Source organism: Branchiostoma lanceolatum, chromosome 7 (genome assembly GCF_035083965.1).
Source record: "Branchiostoma lanceolatum isolate klBraLanc5 chromosome 7, klBraLanc5.hap2, whole genome shotgun sequence".
Classification (NCBI taxonomy): Eukaryota; Metazoa; Chordata; class Leptocardii; order Amphioxiformes; family Branchiostomatidae; genus Branchiostoma; species Branchiostoma lanceolatum.
In genome coordinates this window covers 6932393-6952047 of record NC_089728.1, presented here as the reverse complement: position 1 = coordinate 6952047, position 19655 = coordinate 6932393, and the positions used below count along the sequence as shown (strand labels likewise).

The following is a 19655-nucleotide window of genomic DNA, read 5'->3' as shown; positions in this document are numbered from 1 at the left end:
CCATTAGCAAGACAATTAATAATAACAGTCATGGGTTTCTTTGTTTGCAAAATTGCATCTTTCCTTATTTTCACATCTTAAGTCCAATTTGACCTAAGGACACAGGATCATGACAATGATTATTTTGGTCCAAAATGTATTTGAAATAATGTCAACAAGACAATAATTGGCTAAATAGTAAATAATAACAGTCTTGGATTTTTTTTGTTGCAAAATTGCTTCTTTACTTATTTTCAAATTCTACCTGCAATTTGTTCCAAGGACACAAGATCATCATTTTGGTCTAATGTATTTGTAATGCAATGTAAATAAAAACAGTCTTGAATTTTTTGCAAAATTGGACATTTCCTAATTTCTAAAATTAACTTTGATTTTGTTCAAGGACAAGAGATCACGACAGTGATCATTTTGATCAAAATGTATTTGCAATGATTTGCAACGCCATTAGTGAGAGAAAACTTGACCATACAGTAAACAACAACAGTCTTGGAAATTTTTGTTTGCAAAATTCCACGTTTCCTAATTTTCAAATTAAGTTTTATTGTCTGCAAATGACGGGATGCAGACTGGTACTTCGAATTGAGTTAGGGGTCTCTTCCTCAAGGTCCAATCCATTTAAGCACGGTAATGTTTGAACTGATGTTAAAAGCCATCAGAGATTGGCTTTATGACCAAGGTAAATGGCATTAGCGCTGGTAACGAAGATATAACATCATGTGGTTGGCTCATTCCGAGAAAATCATAGACTCAAAGCTACAAATTATGTGATATCGGGGCTTTAGGCAAACATATGACAATGTATTATCATGATAGAGTCAAAGCCAGGGCTGTCTCCATCCTGGGACAGAAATCTATTTCTTGGGACGACAAAACTCTCTCTGTAAAAACTGACATTAAATTGATGAAAAGTTATTTCCATAAGCTTAAAATGACAAAGAAAATGAACAACGAGGGCTCCCAAACAATGAGGGGGCGGGGAAAAAAATAAAACTGGAGACTGCCCTGGTCAAAGCTCCATTTGGGACATTATATTCTAAGGGTCCTACTTTGTCAGTTTTTGCAGCGGTTCTGCAGGTCTTCTCTGAGCTGCCATACGTTCAACGACAGAGCTGTCGACCGACGAAGTTCGTTTCCGTTCTTCGGCGTTGGAGGAGGGAGGTCTGCCGACAAGCGAGATCATCGACCTCAACATGCAGGAGTAGAACAGCCTGATGTCGTTGGGGCGCTCGGGAAGATCATAGACTGTGGACAGAGAAAAGAAACATATAAACAACAGTTAAAGGTGTCAATTTCCCGGGGGATACCATTTTGCTTCAGGATGAGGCCTTTCTGATGAGGATGACACTTTTGCTGAAGAAGAATGACTAAAATGGATAAAGATTCAACATGTGTGTATACAACTTCAGGTATACCCGTAATTCTAACCCAATTAATAATAAAATTCTTCTTTCACTGTAACTTTATGTTCACTGTTTTCACAGTCACCTCTGTATTGTGAACTTATCATCACCTTGAAAAACCTGTTCTTATCATTCATGAGTCCTTCACACATCTGTTCTGTAAATCACTTGCCGCCGTCGTTAAGTTAAAGCTCAGTGAAAATGTCCATTTTCCTTACACAGTGAAATTTTGTTACCATGAAGATAAAGTGAATCACAGTAATGCAGGGCTTTTTCCAAAGTGGGTTACAGGGGCGCCATGCCCCCCTGACCATGCGCCCCCTTACCCTATAAATCTGTATTTAAAGCTGTGTGATGATTTCGAGGTTGAGAGGTCACTTCAGACATAAAACCACCACATATATTTATAAATTTACAGTATTCCTGTATTCCAGCAAACCTGGGATAATATCATTAGACTAATACTATTAGTTTTCATGACACTTACTGGTCATTACATTGACATTCACCTTTCTGATAATGAAATATTACGTTTGTATATGATTTTCAGTAGACTCTGACCTCTACATGAACCCTCACCCAGGAGTAAAATTTAACAAACAACCTAGAATGACAGAAGATTCAGTAAATTACACTGAGTCCTTGCACTCCCTTTCTATGAAAAATGGGAGCTTAACACCTCGCAACGCTCATAAATTTTAACACAAGCGACTGCAGACAAACCCCAAATGTTTCAACTTAACAGTCTTTAGCTCGCAAAACACACAGTAATACATGTTCAGTAATGAAAACACATTGCTTGGATGAGTGAGGGATAACAGAATTAGTTTTAAATGCACCGCAGACTATTAGAAAGTGTGTCAATGCACGGATTGCCCTTTCACTGAACCCAGCGCAGGTCAGCTACCCTTGATAATAAGTGATATGGGAGCAATTCCACACATATCCTTTAAGCCACTTTCACATCTGATGTGCTTTTATATGTGTTATCCTCTTACTTTCTGTGCGCAGACGAATTACGGCGGGGTTAAATGTGCCCAGTTTGGCTTATTCAGCGGGGTGTGATGTGAACACATGAAAAATGGTTTTCCGAGGGAAGCTGGGATCAAGGTTAGGTCAGGGAGTCCACAAACTTTGGTACTGAGGAACTTGGAATAAAAGAACTCAAAATTAGCAGGACTAGTTGTACACTGGAAACAAAGGTCTACATACATACATCCAAGTATTCTAAAGGAGGCATAAAGCTTTGAAAAGCAATGATTAGACAAGAATTTGTATTCAGGTAAGACATAGCAGGTAAAACAATGCATGTTTAAAACCCTAAACACATCTGAGTTTATATGATAGTAAAGCCAGCACTGTCAATCAATTTACTTCACAGGGACTTCATTTTGAGGTAGGTGGAAAAAGAATGTGCTTACGGTGATCAAAGTTAGCGGTTGAAACAACCATGGTAATGCTCTGCATAACAGAACACATGTTCACAGTGAGATGAGTTTGTGGTGACAGCGGCATAGCCCAACATAAAAGAGAGTAAGTAATAAATCTATTCAGTGGCTATAAACACCAAAGTGCTTAGCACAACAAAATTCATTCAAACTATGAGCACCAGAGATACAGTACAACAGACACGAGACGTTTTCAGAACCTCAGACAGAACCAAAAAAGGACAATTAGGGTTCAGTACCAAGGACATACCTCTGACAACATCAAAATTCTTCAGTGCAACAAACTACGCTTCAAACATTACAGTGATGATGTACCACAAATGCACAAGGACAACTTTTCAGCACCTCAGACAGAACCAACACAGAACAAGGTTTCAGTACCAAGGACATACTTATGAAAACACCAAAATTCTTCAGTGCAACAAACTAGTTTAAACATTACTAGAACTAGAACAACACGACAAAGCGAGTCTAACCTACTGTATGTACCAATGGTCCGTAGAGAAGTATATAGAAGATCTATCTCCTACTCAGGTACAACTCTATGGAACAGTCTGACACCAAACTTGAGAACGGCGCCTTCAGTTGCAACATTTAAGAATATGTTGCGTCGAGTAACTACGAACTGAGTATTATTACCGAATAGGGAAATGATGTTATATAGTCGACTTATCTTTATATACCGAATATGATTATGGAATACTGATTGTGACGTTATTTTTGTATAACAATTTATGTTTCTATTATACGATGGTACGTTGAAAGGACCCCTGACCTCCTCCCTTGAACTCTTGAAAAACGGCCTCGGCCGAAGAGTGTATGTTGTACATACTTTCAAGGTTAAATAAAGGTTGAAAAAAAAAAAAATTACAGGGATGGTGGTAACACAAACACAAGGATGGGTTTTCAGCACCTTGGGCAGAACTGATAGTCACACAGAACAACCAAGATTTTAGCACTAAGGACAAACTCATAAATACTAAAACCCATCAAAACAGGCATTTCAATAGGCCCTTATGAGTTATTTCTTGTCCACTTCTACCAAAGAGCACATTGCTTTCCATGGTGTAACACATAAACACAAAGCATTTGTACTGATGGTGGTTTGAAGGCCCAGTACCCTTTGCATAAAAAAGGTAAAAGATACTAGACATAAAACAATTAGCCTGATTAAATTGTGCTTATAGCAGCCCGACCAACATCTACTGCAGGTAGGGGCCATTACGGCCTTGGGCAGCAGAGTTTGTGTTTCACATACTATAAAACAATCAACCCCGCTAAACAGGCTAATCACTGATTTCAGGATGAATTCCCAATAACACTATAACCAGTACAATAGACGCAGTACTATAGACGGTTTCTCAGAAAAAGGAAATCTGGAATGTACACTTTTTCAAGTGCATTGAGAGTGGATAAAGAATCCATTAGAGGAAACTCAATGTCTAGGCTTTCCTCCCAGCATGAGACATCTGCTTTAAGCATCTCTTGATGACAAAAAATCCTATAAAAGAAACAGACAGCCAACAAAATCCAATTTCCAAAATCATTTTCCCCTGCACGCCTTCATCTAAAACGCAGACAACCAACAAGACTGATGTTCAAAAACATGCTGATTACAACGTAGCCGACTCCAGGTTTGCTTTGAAGTTCGGGATGTCTCCAATAACCAGCAGACATCTCTGTAAGACATCTTTGATGGAGACAGAAGCAGTATTACCACGATCCCATTGACTTACCCTTATCATTGCACTGTGCCCTTCTATTGGTAATAAAATGCATAAACTTCACCCAAACCTGTCATCAAGATTAAGCTTTGTCTCTTGAATGTCTACTTTTCCGCCCCCATCCCTCCCTCAAAAAAACATTTTGAGGTCATTCTCAAGGTAACATGTTACTCAAGTAACTGGATAAAATGTGGAAACAGTTGAAGTCATTTCAGACAGCATCCGCTGTCAGTGACTGTCATGTACATGTATTCTCTCACTGACAAAAGAGAGAGGATGCTGTCTGAAATGTCTGACCGTTTCCATATTTTGTCAAGTTGCTTGAGTAACTGTTACCTTGCGTATCTTATGACCTTGATGTCTAACCTTGATGGGATAGGGTGATGGGAAGGGCTTCTGGTACTTATATGTCACATTGCATGCTGCATATTAGTGAGCCTTTACGTACGTAACCTTGGGCTATTCCAAGAAATAAATTTTGAGCCCTGCTATGAATCTGGATTGTAGTTGATGGATGAGTGCTGCCCAGGTAGTGTAGGGGACGGCGAATGGTCAAGATTTTGCATTGATCTCTGCAGGCTCTATAATGGATCTTCCAATGTCTGGACAAAGGCAATAACGAGGAGCCGTCTACGAAAAGTTTGATGCCAGAGTTCTTCAGACTCAAAGGGAAGCCACTGATTGGACTTCTTAGGTTTGGTAACTTAAAAAGTACTTTCTTAGTGTTTTACTTTTTACCCCAACACACACTACCATCAATGCCTGAGATCTCCAGACTCAAAGGGAAGAGGGTTGATTTTCAGATACGGGTAGCCATTTATTATGGACTACTTAGGTTTGGTAACTATATATTTTTATAAAGTTCTCTCCAGGTCTTTTAGTTTCATTCCTTTTTCACCTGACACACCCTACCATCAACGCAAGACATCTGCAAGTCCGGAGCGGAAAAGGGTTGATTCTACATACAGGTAACCAAAAATTATGGACTTCATAGGGTTGGTAACTTAAGAAACAACCTTTCTTCCTTTCTTTCAATATACTACAGGTAGTCTATACAGGCAACCTGAAGGATGGGCAGTTTATAGAATGTCAAAAAGGACATTAAAGTGTGTGGACCCGCAGGACAGAGTCTGACTTATTGTTAAAGTCCTTCTCGCACCAATTGGTGCACAGGGTGGCACCCATCTCCGTTTCAATAGCCCTTGGGCCACACACCTTTGTGCAATCACTACAGCAGAGGGTCAGTCCTGCCGGTAGTAGTATGTATTCAACTGCCAAAGTCTTTCCCAAATGTTAAGTGCTAAGCAGAGAAAGTATTTTGAATCAAGCAGGGGATTGAACTCACAACCTACCAAATGCAAGGGGAACACTCTATTCACTTGGCCACTGCATCAATGACTTGACTCATTATACTGCGAGAAAAAATCTGTTTCCTCAACTAATGATAAAGTAGCAAAATATGTATGAACATAAACCTACCTTCCTGAGCATGTTCTTCCCCTAGATACTCCATGTCAAAGTTGACTCCCTTCAGTGGGTTGGTATCAGCCAGTAGTCCTCTCTCTGAACAGCCTTTGCGCAGAGCTCTGTATAAATGGAGACACAGAATTGTAAGATTACCTTCAAACCATAACCCAACTCTAGAACAATGCTAGATTCACCTATGACAAAAAGATCTTCTAAGTACACTTGTGGAATAGTTACTACTCTTTTAAAACGTATCAGGATTGAAAGTTTGATAGTGATAATGATATAGTAAATCGTACATTGCCATCATTTACACTCAGGAAAAAGACAAGTGTAACTTCCATGGTTACAGGTACTGTTTCGGTAAAGCTAGGTCCATTGAGGCTGTAGGGACAGTGGATTGTTAATCCACTGTGTCTAAAGCATCGTATTGGAAAGCAGAGCCCATCCCTTTCATTCCACCGCTTTGTTTACAATGATATAAAAACATTTGTTTCAACTGACAAACAAACAAAACAAAACAAAGACATAAAATAAAACCATTTAGCAGAAATCAAAGCACAACATAAATAAACATTTGCACATAATATAAAGATTAACATATCAAGTAATATTCAATAAAATATATAATGTGTCCCATTCACGACGTAAAATCTCACCTTCTGAGCTGTTTCCTGCTTATCTCATCGCCGTAGAAGAGCCCCAGTGTTCCGACGGTGTCCGCTCTCTCCGCACAGATGGCCTCTTCCTTCTCTGAGATGTGGAACACCACTGAAATCACCTGGTACGGAACAGAGAGCAGAAAATTTACTATTTCTACATTTAGAATCAGCTGCAAAGAAGAATAAATCAAAGAACTCAAATGTACGGGAAATATCTAGCAGTTCTCTTTGTGTTGTAGTTTTTCCTGTTTTCTTTTCTGCCAACAGGAAATCAAAAAGCATTTCCTAAATCACCTGGCACAGTGTGCTGACTGACCAAGCTTTGTAGTCAATGATAGTAAAGAAATAAGAAATTACCTTTGTTGTTCTCTCCCTCAGAACAAACTCACTTGGCTCAATTCTCACTCTGTTAGCTGGAAGCTGTGTTCTAGCTGACAGATCTGGAGTGATGACAAAGTGTGATCAACTCAAACTTGTGAACGAGCTATTCTTTATCTAAAATGTATCTATTTATTCATATATGATCAATTTTCAGACATCTTTCAACTCTGTCAAGTTATTTTTCAACACGGTCCAGTCTACAAAAACACACAAATCATACTTCTATTGAAAAATAACAATAGATAAAATTTTAAGTTGATAAAACTGATGACAATAGCAGATATAGACTCTACTTACCACCAAAGCACATGGCTTTCACGAAGGCCGCTCTGGATCCAGTATTGCGTACAGGGATGTCGATTGTACTTTTCTTCCCCACTGACACCTAAACAACAAGATGAAGGTTTAAACATGATAAAAGACCTGAGAAGTAATACCAATTCTGTTATTCAGAGGCATGGAGAAGAGCTTGAAACTAATTTCTAATTCTAAGTCGTCTTGACAAAGTTATTTAATCTGTTGCAAGTTTGATACATGTAATTCATGTACTATGTAACGATCGACAATCTGTCAATCAGCTTTGGTAGTGTAACAATTGTCATAAGGTTTAAGATTTAACGATTGACAAACTGTCAGGCTCAATAGTTTTTTGTAGTACTACTCCAAGACAGTTTCAAGCCTCAACACAGATTAGATGTGTGTTTTATTTCTGACAATGAAGTAATTAGGGTTTAGTAGTTGTTCCTCACCTCCCCTAAATTTGCTATGTACATGTCAGACACTGCCCTCAGACCCTCCACTGTCAAGTTACAGGTGCCGCCATAGCCAGACAGGGGGATCTAGAACAATAATTATGGTAAGATTGATAATTGTTATCATTGCAGAAAGTTTAACAGCTAGAAATATCGCACAACCCATCAGCACCTAATAGCCATGATGTACAACATTTTTACAATAGCATCAAATGTGAAGTCCAAATCCAGCATTCGAAGTGTTTTTGAAGCGTTTTCGAATAACTGTAAATGCAGCAATGTTCGCAGGGATTTGATTTTGCGGTAGGGAGAAAATTGAGTTTTTTGTGGTGGTTTTGAGTTCGCGTTTGTAACAATAGTGGCGCTACAGTCACATAATGGAACGGCTTTTCGTGGTAGTTTTAAAGCCTGAATGTGGTATTCGAATTCTCTACAGCAGCATTTGAATCATTTTCGAATTATTCTATGGAAGCCCGTACCATGAAATACAGACTGAGTGTATCGAATATTACGATAGCCTTGGTACATGTACTATGACATAATAAAAAGTACAGTGAAAATCTTACTGTAAACTTGGTATTGCCCTTGGGAGGTTTGATGACCAGTTTGGCCTGCATGGTGGCGACTCTGGTGGGAGCGAAGATGAGGTGAACGGGGAAGTCCTCCAGGGGTTTGAGTATGATCTGTCTAGAGCTGGACAGCTGCTCATGCTCCATGAACGAACTCTGCAGCTGTGGGGAAGAATCAGTCATGGTCACTTCTTGAGACAAAAGACAGAATACCTCTTTGAATCTCGGAAGGGGAAGTTTGAGAAGCATTGGGATAAGTGGGTATATTTATCTTAAGTTACAACTATTTCTTGTATGTTTAATAATTATGATTTCAATGATCTAGCATTGATTCAGTTCTTGTTGAGTTGTGGTCCATTCGATGTTTACTATTCATTCATTGATCCACATCAACTTAGCTGTCTCTTGGTTATCCGTATCTTTATGCATGTTCTTTCCTTAAGAAAAAGAAAGCATTAATCAGTAAGAAGACTACATTAGCTTAATATCACATTGATAATTACTATATTTTAACACTGGTCGGGATGAGAGGAGTATGTAATAAAATCAAGCCATTAATCTTTTGCATTTGCTGTATATTTTCTGCTGGTTGGTTACCCTAAACTACCACAGCTATACCTGCACTCTAAATGCAAAAAAGGGCTTGAGATGAATTAATAGTAACACACTGGAGTATTGTTATCCAATTGCATACCTCTTCCAAGACGTACATAAAAAACTGCTTTGTACTTCAAATCTATTTTTCATGGATTATCAAGATGCTCACCTGAAAACAACCGTTGCCGTCATCTCTGATGGTCAGGTCCAGTTTGAGAGTCTGGGTCTGTGAGCTGTTTCTCAACACAAGCTTCTGCTGTCTGTGAGTGAACAAGGAAACAATGGTCTCCAGAGTTATTACGACTGTTCTAAACCAATAGACTAATACTATACCAATCATTACAAACATTTCTGGTCTTGAGGGCCACAGATCATTGCTAAAAATTCAATACACAAATTCTGATAATAGAAATTTCAGGATGTTCAACTATTGCTCAACCATTCCTCAACCAACACAATAGGGTTGCTGGCTTAAAATCTAAAAGTAATTATGGGTTCAAATCCCTAGCACGCCCCAAATGCCATGCCCTTGGGAAAGCCCCTTTACACCTATTTCCTCACTAGACTCTCGGATGGGACATCAAGCAGGAGATCCTGTGTTTGAGGGACCAGAACACTTATCAAAAAGAGTAGGGGTCCTTCCCTGTGTGAGTGGATCATACCTTAAAGTCCGGTCTTACAAAGCTTGTACCTCCTGTAAACAAACAAACAAAACTCACAGCGCTCTCCCCATGGGCACCCCTCCCCAGGACAGGAACTGTTTGTTGGACAGGACCGGTGGAGCCTCTGCCGCAACATGTTGTTTCTTCTCCAACATCACACACTCCCCTCTCAGCAACACTTCGTACTGTGGACCTGTAGATACAGTAGAGAGAGGCTCCTTGATGAATAGGGTAGACAGATATTGGTTGAAGCCGATAGAAGTAGTCTTTATTTTATTCCAGCAAACTTATGTCCTGTCCTCTTCTCTGTATTCCTGTTCTTGGTCTGTCCTTTCCACCATACTGTGTTCCCGATTTCGTACATTTCGCCAACAGACGTTTTCTGGCGGATAGAGTAATAATGATTCTGCTCTCCTCAAGATTAATCATTGAAGGTTGTGGTGAAGGAAAGTTGATCTCAATGGTGCTGCACAGCCTAACACATTCGTGCACAGACTTGTATATGTACATGCTTAGTCATACACACAGTCATGCACAGTGTACTTTTCTCAGAAAGCTTTTAGTATGTGATACTCTAAATTACTTATATAGCGGCAGGAAAATATAGCGGCTGGGGGAAAATGGAGTAGGTCACAGCACTTAATCTTAACGGTTGGAACAAACGTCATTGTCTCAAATATTAGTGATGAAATATTTGCGATGATGAAATTCTAGCTGTTGACTAGTGACCGTTAAATCAGCTACAATTAAGTTACAGTTAAAAAAATCAAGAATTACAGTATATTACGAACCTCCTGGCCGCACACACATGGTCATCAGGCTGCTGACAGTGTGAGGTGCATGCTTCGGTGCAAACTTGACCGTGACCTCTGACTGTTGACCCGGGTGAAGGGTCAGGGTACTGGGGAGGAGGGTAAAGACGTCCTGTTGCTTGGCAACGGACAGGTCCACTGTGACGGGGATGTTTCCTGCGTTCTTCAGAGGCACGCTGCGACTGATGGAGGTGCCTATGCTGGTCGTCAAGACGAGAGCCTGCCGACAGAGAAACACACGTATGTATGAATTAATGAAAGGTTCAAGGGCTGAATTGCATACATTGTTTTCAAGCGATACTGTTCACTACTTTCACAAATTTCAAAATACCATTAGTAGAATTTTACCATCTTACCCATATGTTGCTTCTCTAAAAACACAATTAAGCAAACTTAAAACAAATGATTATCACAATAGACCAGCCGAGGTTCACAGTACATGTATCTTGACCTCAAGGACTGACAAATAAATGTAAAAACATCAGCACAATTAAAAGTAGATGGAATTTTCAAGATCATTGACATGAGAAGTATTAACATTAGATTCTCTTGCATTGAAGATATTACCTTGACAAAATTTTATTCTTAAAGAAAGAAGTGCATCTTGTGCTCACTATCCAAAAGTGGTGTGTTACGTCTAAAGGCAGTTCACAGGTTATGCAATACAATCAAACAAACAAACCTGTAGTGTCCTGGGCGTATGTATTCTGGCCACCCCCACTCGAGCCTTCATTGGTACACTGGCTATTAGACTGGTGGTGCCAGGAGTGTCCATCTCAATGTCCACCCTGCCTGTGTACTCGTCTGGTGGTCCCAATGGCCCTGAAACAGCAAAATGTACAGGTTGACTTAACATTCATATGGATAACCACACACCCCTGGGATGAAGTGTAAAATGCTTCCACTACAGACAAACAGAAACAAACAGAAACGGACGACAAATAAATACAAATAAAACAAACAAACAAATACAGACGACAGAGCCTGCACCTTTTACAATACTCTGAAGTCTGCAGTTGACATGATCTTTCCCACAATAACAGAAAAGTTACTGATGTGACACATCATGGTTATCATCCTGGATAAAGCAGCTGATAGCACACAGACAAAGAACTTTCAAAGAGTAGCGTGTGTAGTCAAGTGGTTAGCAACTGTCTTCTCTATCACTACGAGTGTAAGCTCTCCAGTGACCTAAATTGGTTTGAGATCACTTCCTCAGTTTTAACAGTAACAGTCCGCATACCTGAGGTGTTGAGTTGCTTCTCCGGGGCTCGGAACTGGACCATCACTATAGCTGGATCAGACAGCTGGGGACAGAGAGTGACCAAATGAGAGTTCAAAATGACGTGGAGGCATCAAAATACATGTGTTGTGTCCTCATGCCAAGAAAAAATGCTTGCAAACTGTTGTCGTGTAGCTTGTTAAAGCTATCAGATTTCAGTTCTTCACAATAATGCATTTTGTTTTCAAATACAGTGAATTTGAACAGACTAGGGTACTGAACTATAGAGGTTCCCATCTCTGAATAAAAAAATGCAGATAGCAAAATACCCCTAAAGAAGAAAAGTCCTACCTGTTGGTCTGACTTGCCCTGTAAGGTGCAGTGATAGACAGCTGTAGAGGACCCACTCTCTCGCCTGCTATCCTTGAAGGAGAAGCAGTGCCACATGGCAGAAGTCTGCAGAAATAAATATATGGTGTACGTGTTACAGGCTTTTACGTAGGATTTATAGACAGGGCATCCAAAAATGAGGGGTGTGTGTGACCAATCGGAACCAGAGTTCCCCAATGTGCTTTATGTATTAACAATTACATGCTAGCCTTGCTTGTAAATATTGCATGTCAATCAATTTTCAGTCAATGGGTAGTGTAATGTTATCTTTTTGATAAGTGTGTTGGATTCTTTTACGTGTAGAAGTTTGACGCTTGAGGCTAACACCTAGAGGTCCCTCATGAAAAAGGGCCGCCGGCTTTACGTCACCAACCAAAATGGTTCCATGTACAGTACTTACTGCTGACAGGATGAGGCGCACAGGTACGTTTGCCCTGGTATGATTGGTCATCTTGATAGGAAGACACACTGTACTGCTGCCAGGAAGGTCACCGAAGTTCAAGGCATCTGACTCGCCAGCAGTCACCTGCAATTAAGAAAAAACACCCAATTTCAAGTCAAGTCTAACAGCAAAATTATTTTAAAAGGATTCTACAACATATAAAAATCTATGAAAACATTCCTCTAAAGAAAAACAACAGTTACATAAAATATAGCATCCAACACTTTATGTCTTGCAGGAATATCAGACCATACACTGCTAGTTCTTCTTTTCACTTTTTTAGGTATGAGAATTCTACAGTTAAGAAGTTTGATCTAATCTAAAAGATTTTGAAAACTTTGTACTAGTCCCGCATGTGCTGAGAAACAATGTTAAATCTCACTTGTATGAGTGTTTTTTTCAGCTATGGCCTATACATTGACGACAGATGTTGTCTATGACTAGTCTCTCTGTCAGTCAGTCTAAAAAGACTTTGACCTTAAATGGGCAAATACAGCAGTTTGCATCATGGTCTATGACTACAAGCAAAGTAAATACTCACCTGTATAAAGGGCTTCTCAGCTATGGCCTGCATGCTGACCATATATGACATGTACTGAGAAAAAAATGTAAAGTCTCACCTGTATGAATGGCTTCTCAGCTATGGCCTGCACGTTGACTATAGATGGCATGTGGTCTATAACTGCTGCGTCCTCCGAGTTAGCCAACACCAGACAGGAGCTGACCTGTACCTGAGCCACGTACACGCCTGGGTGGTGTGGTGTGAACAGAACCTGGAACCAACACAACACAGGAAATAAGATAACAAATCATCAAGCTTGCAGCTAGAGGTGCAAAGGTTAGGTGTGAAGGTTGTTAAGTGTAATATACCCAGCTACTGCCGTGCCACATGCCAACAAAACTGGTGTGTTATGCTGAAAGGCGGCTATACCGGCTATACAGATGCAGAAGCTGGTCACACTAAAGGGCGGTTTAGCATACAGAACAGATGCAACTACAAAACATTGTCAAAATCAATTCTTCCTGTTGAATTACACAATAGTACTACATACTGCATATTTCTTACATCCAAGGGTCAGAAAAAAAATCATAAATCCTTTGTTGTTTAGAATTTTAAAGTTAGCTATTTCAGATTCAAGCTCTACTACTTTTTGTGGCGCAGCCGAATCAGCTTCTGTGTACCTAAACTACGATGTTAGGCACACCAGTGCACCTTTTCCCCCAAACTACCTGAGCTCAGTCTAAGATCTCACCTTTATCTCTTCTGTTGTATGTGGGCCAATGATGGTCTTCTGCTTCAGGTGAAAGATGTTGTCAGCTGCTGGCATCAACTAATTATAATGAAAAACACTTAGAGTTCAGATGAGTAGAAGGATGACTTCATAGTTTCATATCTACAATGGTTGAAACACATCATTGTTATATATTAACATTCATCATTGTACGATAGATTATAACTGTTACAGCAAATTGAGGTAATGATGGTGTGACATATAAAATTCAGCTATCTAGTACTAGTGACAAAAAAAAAAGCTTGTCGAAGTCTCTTGTGAAAAGTCAGTTCTGTCAAATAGATCATAATGGAAATGTGACCGTGCCTTAGGTCTACATTTCAATCAGATTGAGAAAACTAGCCAAGTTACTGTAAATTGAGAATTAGTTGTGGTGGGTTTTATTTTGCCGGTTCGAAAACTGTGTACAGGTTTCAACCACAAACATAACACAGATGTAGAGTGACTGCTCCCCTTCCCCTCTTACCACGAAATTGAGCCCTGCAAACTTTAAAAAATGACTTAACAGTACGACAACAGACACCCTCACCTGATGTTCTCCGTTTGCGTTTATTGACATGACGTGCAGCGCACACTGCAGCCATCGGCTGGTGGGGTTGTGGAGGGGAAGCAGGGCCTGGATACCGATCCCCACACAGCACACCCCGGGGAACCTGACTTCAGCAGGGGCGATCACCCGATAGCTCACATCTTCTGTGGGGGTCGCTGATGCTCTGGATCCTAGAGAGAAAAAACATGATGTTGAAGTTGTCATCAGTATTCTCCAATAGCATCAATCCGCCAGATTACATAAATCTACCACTTGTGTGTTTGACAGATCTCTAGTGCAGCATCCCCAGATATGCACAGTTTAGATATACTGGACAGGAGTGCATTATACCAGGGGACGTCGGGGTGGAGATCTGTTTGGACGTATCCTTTTTCAGGGTGGCGGAATTATGTACCCTGGTGGAATTATGTTAGTAGATGTTACAGATATTAGTAATGTCAACAGTCAACACTCATAATATATTGCTCCGGGTACCCTTATGCTACGACATTTGGGTATGCACACTTCAGATATCTAGTAGGTGTTTAAGACATTGCTGAAAAGGCCTTGATAACACTTTTTAAAGTGGCAATGTTAGGGTACCTGAAGGAATTATGAAAGTTGGCGTTAAGCAACAACTGACCCATATTTGAGCTCTTGGACATGAAATTCGAATGATCACTATTGGGACAATTCAAACGTTGCCTGGCTTGTCTAAACTTTAAAGCTTAACTATCAAAAAATACATGTAATAGTGGAAGCATGATGTACTGATTCAAAATAGACAGATTCTTTGCTAACTTAACATTCTCTTTGCTGCCTAACACTAGCCTGAGTACCATCTTCCGTAGTGGCCGCTGGCTCAAAAAAAATATTTTTTTGAGCTAGCGATCACTACGAAGGATGGTACTCAGGCTAGCCTAACACCATATTTGATAGAGAATTGGTAGTCAAACGGCTATTTCAATGTGCTAAAGGTTTAGGTGGAGGCAGGCATTGATAGCATAAACCTATGGCACTTAAACGGTGGACTAACCTGAAGTCCTGCTTGGAGCTACCGGAATCATGCCTTGCTGTGGATCCTCGCTGATCATCCCAACATTAGGAGCCATACTACTACTCGGAACTGTCGGCATTCCACCATGAAGACTGCTGGGCGGAGGGCCAGGGATCCCCATTCCCATGGAAGGGACCGTGCCGTATGGTAACCGTGCAGCTGGGTGCTGCTGGTATTGTGTGGTGGGAGGGTAGGCTGGGGCTGCCATACCTTCAGGGTACGGCTGGTATTGCTGCATACCTGGAAGGAGGCAGGGTGGTCTTGTGATTGTTGACTCAGAATCTAAAGGTTTTGGGTTCAACTCCCTAGCAGGACACAATGCTGTGCCCTCAGGAAAGGCACTTAACACCTATTCACTCTCTCAACCAAGGTAAAAATGAGTAGCTAGCTTCTGTTAAGGATGTCTTCTTGAATGGGACATAAAGCTGGAGGTTCCATGTTTGAGGACTGCCACACCTTGAGCACATTAAAGACACTTATCGAAAAGACTATGCACTAGCTTGGTCGAACTGATACAGGTTGATAGATAGATAGACAGAAGGCTCTTTCCTAGTGTGAGCGGATCAAAACTTACAGTTCCAGTCTTATGCAGCTTGTACTTACTGTACAAAACTGGTGTCTTACGTCTAAAGGCAGTTTACCGGTTATGCAAAACAAACACACAAATACCTGGAGGGTAGGCTGGATGAAGAGAAGCAGGTGGTGGGTACATCCCTGGATAGGGGGGAGCAGACTGGGGTGGGTATGTGTACGGTTGCTGTATGCCGGAGGCTGTTACAGTCGCGGTGTGTCCGCCCATCCCACTGACTGGCCTGGGCAGCGGCGGCATGCCTGAGGCTGCTACAGTCGTTGTGTGTCCGCCCATCCCACTGACATGTTGCTGCATACCAGAGGCTGGTACAGTCGCGGTGTGCCCGCCCATCCCACTGACCGGCCTGGACTGGAGGTACTGCACTGCAACCGGGTTGGTGAAGAGCGAGCGACTGGTGAGAAGGGTAGGGGTGGTGCTGGTGGTGGCAACGGAGCTGGTCTGAGGATAGGCCTGAAAGGGGGTGATCATTGGCCGGCCTGGTGACGGACCTACGCTCACAGAAGGGCTCTCGACCAACGTAGTGCCAGACATTCTCGTGTGTAGAGTTTCTCCAGGGGTGTCTTGTATGCTCATCACTGACGCCTCGGCACGTCCAGGTGTAGGAGAGACATGGCTGAGCGTGGAGGACAAAGACGACACGGTGTCGTCCGGGGAGAAGTTGAAGGTTGTCGAGTCCCCGAACGTCTGACTCAGCTCGATCCTGGAGCGAGTTTTACCCGGAGAGGAAGGAGACTGGGGCGTGGAACTGGCAGACGGCTGGATGGTGGAGTGGACGGAAGCTATCGAGTCTCTCGTTGGTGAGATGGGAGGTCTGGTTGGAGAGAGTGGAGCCCCAAAACCAGCCGATCTTGTTGGAGAGGTTTTGTCTCCCCGGGTTCTCAGATTTGCCATCTTTAGGTGGAGATCTAAGTCCTCGGCTCTAGGTGATAGGATGTTGTCATCTTCGTTGTTTGTTGTTACACCAGGCGGGAGGCTCAGAGAGACATCGAAATCCTTTGTTCTTCTTCGAGAGTCTTTCTCCGGGACACTGTCAGCCTTGTTCTTCTTCATACTAGGTTGTACTTTACTGGGGTCTTTCATCCTGTGTCTCTCTGCATCAGCCTCAACCTTTGGCGATGATTTTTCAGCTTGCCGCTGACTACCGTCAATTTTTCTAGGCACGGTTGGTTCCGGCTCGATTTCTATTCCAGGCAGAATGCATTTATGTAGCTTAACCTCCTTCTTTGGCTTGCGGATCGGAGCAACTGCGTCAAAATCAAATCCGTTTGTTTTCGGCCTACTATTGCTATTACTCTGTCTGACTTCTAATGGTCTCGTCTGCTTCTGTGGTGCTTCTGTGGAAGATTTTCTATGGTCGTGTAGAAGATCTGAGTCACGGTCAGGTTTGGGATGTGTACTATGGAAGTCATTTTGTGGACTGTGAGTTCTCCTCCCGCCCTTGCCATGGTGGCTATCTCTCTTTGCATGGCCGTGTTCCTTTGACGCATCAAAGCCAGGTGAGGTGCTCCTTCGAGGAGACTTGATTGGTGATCTATCCCTGATTGGTGAGCGCTCTCTGAACAAAGTTTTAGAGCCTGACGTTTTATCCTTGCTTCTTGATGGCCAACCCTCTACGGCGACGTCTTCTTTTCCAACGTCAAAATTGTACTTAATGTCAACATCGTAGTTGGATTTGACGCTGAAACTTAAGTTGTTTTGCACAACACTTTCCTGTCCACCGATGGAAGGTCTATCCTTCGCAGAAGACTGAGTGCCAGTTTTTCTACCAGGACTGTGCTCACGTGTACGCAAGATCGGCTCCATCGTCTCCCACTTGTCTTTAACCGTCCCAATGTTCACACTGTCGTCTTGCAGATTTGGTCTACCGCTGTGGTCCGCCTTCAACCTGCTGCCCCTTGTCTGGGAAAATTCCTTCGTTGAACCGTCCGTTCCTGGAACAACAGCTTTCCTAGAATGCCTGCTGTCTCCTGGAATGCCTTGAACAGAATCTGGAAAAGCGGGTATATCTGTACCTGCAGATTTCTGTGTACTCGGTTGGCCAGGCCCTTCAAATTCCTGATCTCTGTTCAGGTTGTATGAGCGGTCGCCTTTCTTACCAGCAGCTCCAAAGGATCTATTAACAGAGTAAGGCATGTCCGGCTTTTGTACTCTACTTCCAACACCATCATCAGTGTTTTCTGATCTGTCCAGAAAAGACACCTTCGATGGAGACTTGGTTTTGGAACTGTCTCTCTGTTTCACAGGAATCCTGCTCTTTTGTTTGGATGGAGAGCCAAGCTTTGATGTATCAGGAGATGCTATTGTACCGCTCTCATTTTTCTTGTCAGCTGCTTGTCCTACAAGACTGGGCTGCTTCTTGGTAAGTTCTTTTGCTGGGTCCTTTTCCCTTCTTTCATTCGCTTTGTTTGCATTGCTTACAGGAAGATGTTTCGCTGGTGGTCTGTAGTCACCACCACCTGGTTTGTACACAGAGCCTTTCACAGACTCCTTCGGTACTTGACTACCCGGCACTTTGTGTTGTCCAAGACCAGCTGGCTTCACCAAGGAAGCTTGTTTAGGTGCCTTTTTTCTGTCCCTGCCTTTGCTTGTCTTCTCAGACAGTTTCAAGATCATGTCGGCCAGCTTTGTGGGATCGTCGCTGACAGAGGCGTTAACGATGGCAGAGGCAATGCTGCTGATGTTCGGGCCTGCGCAGCTGGCATCCATGGTCTTATCACTGACACTTATGTCGTCGGTTGTAACGTCTTTACTTTGAACTGCGACATTGTCATGCGTCAAACTGTCTGGCTTTGTTTTTGAGCGACGTGTCTCATCTTTGGCCTTGTCATCAGCAGGTTTGGTGCCTTGTAACTTCTGTTGGGTTCTTTTCTGCTCTACGGCTGGATCCGCCTGGTCTGGCTTAGCTTGATGTCCTTTCTTGTCTGCGCCATCTTTCGTCTTCGGCACACGGGAAACAGGTGTGGTCTTCTCTGCTGCATGACGAGCCCTCGGCGGATCTGATGCCGTGTCCCGCGTCTGTCCCATTGCTTCCTGGGTGGTTTCTATGACGATGGTGTCGTCATTGAGCAGTTTTATGCGTGGCTTAGCCCGGGCACGCTCCGGGAAGGGAGTCTCGTCTTCAGGATGGTATCCAGGTGTGAGGGTCTCATCGTGGAGGTACAGGGAGTCGTCTACAAAGGATATAAAGAAATACCGAAAAATGTAGTTCTCTGAAGTAAAAGAAATACAGTAAAACATAGATTAAGCACCTACCCAAGAGACTGAGGAAAAATGGTTGCTGATGAAAGGTGGTTGTTCAAGACAGAGTGGTGACCAGCTTGTGACTGAGAATGGTTACCTGACCAGGTTTGACTGTACAGTATAAAGGGAGCCAAAGAGTCAACATAGTGGGTTGGTGATCATTGCAAACGATTTTAAACTTGTAGTACAATGTGCGTCAACAAATTGAAAAACTGCAAAGATGACACTTGAAGCAAAAAGTTCATTATAAATCACCCACTCCTCCATTCCCTATTTAGAGGTATTGGACTGTAGACAATTTACCTTGTTCTGGAGTAGAATTACAAACCTGCATATCTGCAGTGTTATGATTTCGTAGCAGTCACAGTTCATCGCTAAAAAAAACAAAAATAAAAAAACAGCGAACATTTGAAGGTT

At 42.1% G+C, this 19655-nt stretch overlaps 1 protein-coding gene across 1 annotated transcript in view; it reads right to left on the bottom strand.

Annotated features, from left to right (window-relative positions):
- LOC136438922 (centrosomal protein of 192 kDa-like) overlaps positions 1–19655 on the bottom strand; it is a 51878-nt gene that overhangs the window by 26377 nt on the left and 5846 nt on the right. Inside the window, exons 11-29 of the mRNA XM_066433955.1 lie at positions 16076–19168; positions 15386–15646; positions 14350–14540; positions 13782–13859; positions 13149–13301; positions 12487–12612; positions 12048–12152; positions 11718–11781; positions 11157–11296; positions 10454–10694; positions 9720–9855; positions 9170–9260; positions 8401–8565; positions 7832–7921; positions 7380–7467; positions 7059–7141; positions 6699–6820; positions 6052–6158; positions 1047–1242 (exon numbers count right to left, since the gene is read on the bottom strand). Of these exons, the coding sequence (XP_066290052.1) occupies positions 1047–1242; positions 6052–6158; positions 6699–6820; positions 7059–7141; positions 7380–7467; positions 7832–7921; positions 8401–8565; positions 9170–9260; positions 9720–9855; positions 10454–10694; positions 11157–11296; positions 11718–11781; positions 12048–12152; positions 12487–12612; positions 13149–13301; positions 13782–13859; positions 14350–14540; positions 15386–15646; positions 16076–19168 (5530 nt within the window). The remainder of the gene's footprint in view (positions 1–1046; positions 1243–6051; positions 6159–6698; positions 6821–7058; positions 7142–7379; positions 7468–7831; positions 7922–8400; positions 8566–9169; positions 9261–9719; positions 9856–10453; positions 10695–11156; positions 11297–11717; positions 11782–12047; positions 12153–12486; positions 12613–13148; positions 13302–13781; positions 13860–14349; positions 14541–15385; positions 15647–16075; positions 19169–19655) is intronic.